General features: G+C 35.7%; 1 protein-coding gene across 1 annotated transcript; it reads left to right on the forward strand.

Annotated features, from left to right (window-relative positions):
- Positions 1–212: 212 nt before the first annotated feature.
- LOC121240574 lies at positions 213–3,060 on the forward strand. Its single transcript, XM_041138053.1, has 5 exons — positions 213–376; positions 506–660; positions 2,158–2,216; positions 2,445–2,561; positions 2,633–3,060. Exons 1-5 carry the CDS (start codon positions 270–272, stop codon positions 2,690–2,692), a joined length of 498 nt encoding a protein of 165 aa, XP_040993987.1. The 5' UTR covers positions 213–269; the 3' UTR covers positions 2,693–3,060.
- The last annotated feature ends 2,656 nt before the right edge of the window (positions 3,061–5,716 follow it).

Consider the following 5,716-nt stretch of genomic DNA (forward strand, 5'->3'; position numbering starts at 1 on the left):
CTCAGCGGTAACTTAACAGAAAGAACTAGTGGGAAGACTAGCATTTTTCAAAAAAAAAAAAAAAAGGCATCCAAACATAAACGCGACGTCGTTTTTGGTTTCCTCCTATGCTCCCAGAACCGAGTGGCGTTTGAATTTGAAATTTCCAAGAAGAGGAGAGGAAAGGAGCTAAAACGGCGTCGTTGGGATTTTCGCTCTGAGTCTCTCTGCGCAATTGTTATTTACGGTGGGAAGTAGGAAGATCAAACGCGCGAGAGACGAGAAAGAGAATGGTGAGAGACTTGGAAGCACTGAGCGAAGAGGAAAGAAGAGCTCTTCGAGGCAGCAAATTCGCCCCCCTACCTTCCCTTCCCCCTCCTCCTTCTTCGCAACCCAGGTCCCCTTCATTTTATCCCTTAGTTCCCTCTTCTTCTTCTTCTTCTTCTTCTAGGGTTTCCCCCTTAATCTTTCTGGATTTTGATTATTTCTTTAGTGTCTATTTATACATACGTGTAAATGTGTACAGGCTGGCGCACCCTGGAGGACCCCTGAGGACGAATAAGGCTGCGGCTTTGGCGAAATTTCTGGCAAGAAAGCTTCAAGAGCCCAATGGATTAGCCTCTATAAACCCCGATCTTCTCGACATCGCTGTCCAAAATGCCAAACACACCGTCCTTTCCAGTAACTACTTCACTTCTCTCTATTCCACTAGTACCAGTATTATTTTTCTTCCATATGTAATTTATTTTATTATGTGTATTGAAATTTAAAAATTTTGATAGAGCCTCAATTAAAAAAAAAAAAAAAATTGTTAGTTTTGTAACATTTGATTTACATTAGACAAATGTGTTTTTTGTTCTCTAACCTCATTTCAAAATGTTGTCTTGGCTGAATCAATAAGATGACAGACAAATAAGAGAATTTTGATAGTGAGAACTGCATATTCAGATATCTTCACATGATTGTTTATTTTTTTCACAAGTATATCTTCACATATTTATGACTTTATACTTATAAAAAAAAAAACATATTTATGACTTTACCGCAGTCGAGTTCTTTAAATTCACCATCATTTTTAATTAAGCAATTCATATTAACAATAATTACTGAATACACTGTATGACCCTTAGTTAGTTGTAGTTGTGGGATGAGGCAGCAAAATCTAAATTTGTGATACTCCATATGATAAGGATAAGGGTAAGTGGTGTATGGGATCTCACGTTACTTTCGAAGGAGAAATTTTTGCTCTTTATAATGTTCCAATGAGGTTCCAATTGTATTATTGACTAGTCTTTTTAGAGTATAGGCCAAGTGATTTGGGCCTTCCATTGGGGTTTTACAAATGAATGGTATAATAGCTTATCCCAACCAGAAATGTGAGACTTGAGCCGTACCACCTATGATGGACTGGCCCAACAAGGACGTTAGGAATTTAAGGGGGGGGAGATTGTGATATCCCTATATGATAAGGATAATGATAGATGGTGTATGAGATCCTACATTGCTTGAGAATGAGAAGTTCTTGCTCTTTATAATGTTTCGATGAGGCTCCAATTGTATTATTGACTAATCATTTTGGAGTATAAGCCAAGTGATTTGGGCCTTCCATTGGGGCATTACAAAATTGTTCATGGAATAAATATAATATGCACCCTTAGACTGCTGTGTGTTTTGCATTTTTAATCTCCAACTACCAAAATTGACACATTACACTCTAACTACCAAAATTTGACGCTTTTCACCTTCCATTGAAACCCAACTGTTAATTCTACTGGCTAACCTATTTTTCATGCATCTTAACGCTCAGAATGGAATGAGCGTGCTTAGTGTAAGATTTTAGTAATTGAATGGTGGTACAGTTTGTCAGTTTTTTTATATCGTTGGGTGCAAAGTGCCAAAAATCTAGTAGTTTGATGGTGCAAATTATTTATCTTTGTTGTTTTCCCCACATTGGGTCAATGAAAGATTTTGGAAATTTATTCAAACATAAAAATAGGTATTTTTTAGAATTGTGTCCGTAGAGGACCAACTTGTTACTTGTTCCTTTGATTGTTATGGCAATGTGCATGGTAAATCCATGTCCATGGTGTAGGTTGCTTATGTTTGTGTATTTGATGTATTGGAAGTCATCAATGAATGTAAAGAAGTTCCAAATTTTGTTTTATTTGTTTATATCAGGTGGTACATCAAATTCAGGAAGTAAGATTCAACATGTAGACTCTTTTGGTGACTCTGAGGTGATTTGATCCTACAATCCTGTAACTCCTCCACTGTGTAATCCATGAAATCATTATTTCTGATTAAAATGGTTCATATTTTTATTAACCCAGTATAGAGTTATTGTGATGTAAGTTAATAAGGAAAATTGATGGTGAAAAAATATAAAGAACTGAATTAAAATATAGATAGGATGATCCCTGAATGGGCTATATATTACTTCTCAGATGGGTGTTTTTTTTTGGCAGGATTCTACAGATGGAGGAAAAGTGGAAAGTTCTGAGTTAAAGAAATATAAGAAAAAGAAGAAGAAGAAGAAGAATAAGAAGAAGACAGAAAAAGAGAAGAATAATAAAAAACGAAAGGTTTTTTGTTGTAGGATTTCTTGTATTTATGTCTTTGCTGTTGCCTAATAAAAATTTAGTTTTTGCTGCAGATCGTGGAGGAACCTGGATGTGCTATGGTGAAGAAGTCTAAAAAAAAGTCCAAATCGTGATCAGAATGTAAATGTGAGAAATGGTTTCAGCAGAGAAATGGAAGTCCTGGTATTTTTTGTTTTGTTTTTTGGAACATATGCTGTGTGGATGCTAGATAGGATCGGCAACCGACCTTGGACAGCCAGCAACATTTGGAAATGACTGCGTTCCTAGCCATGCGATTGAATCTATACCTTATTTTTGACCTATTGCTTATTGTCACAATAGGTAGTGCTGGTGCACATAAGTAGTATTTTTTTTTTCCTTCATAAATTTTTGGGTGGCGGGAAAGGGTCAAGATGGCGATAGGAAAGCTTGGTGATTAGCTGGGAAACCCATATAGTGTATGCCATTTGATATTTTGATCCGAGTCTCTTTTGTTTCTCTACTCAAATTTTCTAAGCGTTTTCAGTTTTAAAAAAAGTTAGTTCATTTACTACATGTTTTTGTTGGTGAAGAATCAAAATGATTTGTCTTGAGTATTTACTTTGGGTTAAATATTGAAATAATACAATTACCCGAAATGCACTTGCGGGAAACTCTTTGTTGAGGGCCTATGCACCTCCGGGATTAGTCGAGACGCTGTTCCTGGACATCCGGTGCCAATAAAAAAAAAATTGAAATAATACATATGGTTTGTTAATGGGTTGATTGGTTAGTAAACTCTGTAATTCAACTTTTTTATCTCTGACAATGCATGGTTTAAATAATTTATAATGTAATGTTAATGTAATTCTTATAGAGTAATTTTACTCATCATTTCAACTTTCATCATCTTTTTTAGGGGTGTGCAAAATTTCAAAAATTTCGACTCCGTCCGACTTTTGCTCGGACTCCAACTCCGACTCCGACTTCATCGGAGTCATCGGAATTCGGAGTAGCTCTGAATATCTATTCGGAGTCGGAGTCGGAGTCGGAGCTCCAAGAAGCTTCGATTGCGACTTCGAAATTTTTTTTACTGTACACTTGCGCTTGAGCGAGGTGTCGAGCACAAGTCGAGCACACGTTGTATTGAACATTGGCTCGATCGACATGTCGAGCGGAAGTCGAGCGAACCTCTCTGAAAGAGTTCTGCTCAAGCGCCACGTCAAGCGCACGTCGAGCTCCGATCTTATGTCGGAGCTCCTATAGGAGGTCGGAGCTCCGACCTCCGACCTCCGATCAGAGTCGGACTTCGAATATTCGGAGTCGGAGTCGAAGCTCCATTTGGCTCCGACTCTTGTCGGAGTCGAAGGTCGGAAACGAGCACTCCGACTCCGTCGGAGTCAGAGCCCAGCCCTAATCTTTCTATCATCCTATGATGTGGCATTAGGTGATTGGAAATTATTTATTACATTTCACTTGTAAACCTATAATTTAATGTCACATGATGGGATAATGAGAGGATGAGAGTTAGGATGAATAATATATTTTTTCTTATAAAATTATCTCTAAAGTTCTGGCCAACCGTTTGAACAATATTACGGGAATGATTGTTTCGAAATCTCATAATGCGTTTGTTAAAGGGAGACAAATTCTGAATTATGTTTTAATTGCAAATGAATGTTTGAATAGTAGAATTAAATCGGGTGAGCCAAGTATTTTATGTAATCTTGATATGGAGAAGACTTACGATCATGTCAATTGGAATTTTTTATTTTATTTAAGAGGAGATGTGGTTTTGGGGGGAGGTGGAGTTAGGTCAAACATTGTGTTTCAATTGCTCGTTTGTCAATACTAGTGAATGGTTCTCCTGAAGGTATTTCTTGAGGTTTGAGACAAGGGGACTTGTTGTCTCTCTTTCTTTTTGTCATTGTGATGGATGCTCATAGCTGTATGCTGGAGGCTGTGATTGGTGGTGGTTTGTTGTTAGGCTTCTCGGTGGGAGGTCCTCGTGATGGTTTGATTATTGATCCTTACATTTTGTTTTCAGATGATACATTGTTGTTTTGTTTTGTGAACCCTAGTCATGTGTAGATTTTGTGAGCGCTTTGGCTTTGTTTTGACGATGTGTCTAATCTTAAGGTAAATCTGGGTAAGTCCGAGATGGTATTAGTGGGTCATGTGAGAAATATGAGAAGTTTGGCAAGTATTATGGATTGTGAGGTTTCCTCTTTGTCGACATTTTACCTTGGGGCTTCTTTTAGGGGCTACGTTAAAGTCTAGCATCGGTTTGGGATAGAGTGTTGGAGAAGGTAGAGAGAAGGTTGGCGGCTTGGAAGATGTTGTATTTGTCAAAATGGGAAAAATCACTCTTATCAAAAGTATTTTGTCTAATCTTCCTACATATTTTCTATCTTTGTTTTCCATTACAATTAGTGTGGCAAATTGGTAGGAGAAGTTATTTCGAGACTTCTTATGGGAACGTATTGGGGAGGAAGTTAAGGCACCGTTTGAATGTTGAGATGGTCTTATCTCATCTTACCACTCAAACACCACTTAAATACAAACACTTTTCAATTTTAAAATTTCAAAATTTTTATCTATCATTATCTAATTATTACAACTTTTTTAAACTTCCAAACAAAATACAAAAAATAACTGAACTTTTTTCAAATCTCAAAATAAGAATAATATTAAAAAAAATCATATTCTAACAATATTTTAACTTTATAATATTTTTATTTAACTTTTTTTATCTTATTTCCCAAAATTTTATAAAACATCTTTATTCAAACTATTTTACTACTATTCACAAATTAGTTCACTATTATTAACATATTTCTCATTTCATGTCAACATCTAAACGAGTCTTACTCAAAGTTTTGAATACCGTTCTGGTGATCGTTTCAGTCGAGGTACTAGAACAAAATATTTCAGTGTTGTTTTGGTGTACTGTTTTGGGATAGTCTATATATGGTAAATTAATTATATATATAAAAACTATATTCCAAAATAATAACAATATAAGTCTTAAATATATATATATATGTATATATATATGAGAAACTTAATAATACTTATCAATACAAGTCTTAACAACATACATATTTGTAAAACTCATTAATACATCTAAGTCCTCAATCAAACCATTAACTTAATAATATTTTTGTTTTGATTTCCAC

Source organism: Juglans microcarpa x Juglans regia, chromosome 1D (assembly GCF_004785595.1).
Source record: "Juglans microcarpa x Juglans regia isolate MS1-56 chromosome 1D, Jm3101_v1.0, whole genome shotgun sequence".
Classification (NCBI taxonomy): domain Eukaryota; kingdom Viridiplantae; phylum Streptophyta; class Magnoliopsida; order Fagales; family Juglandaceae; genus Juglans; species Juglans microcarpa x Juglans regia.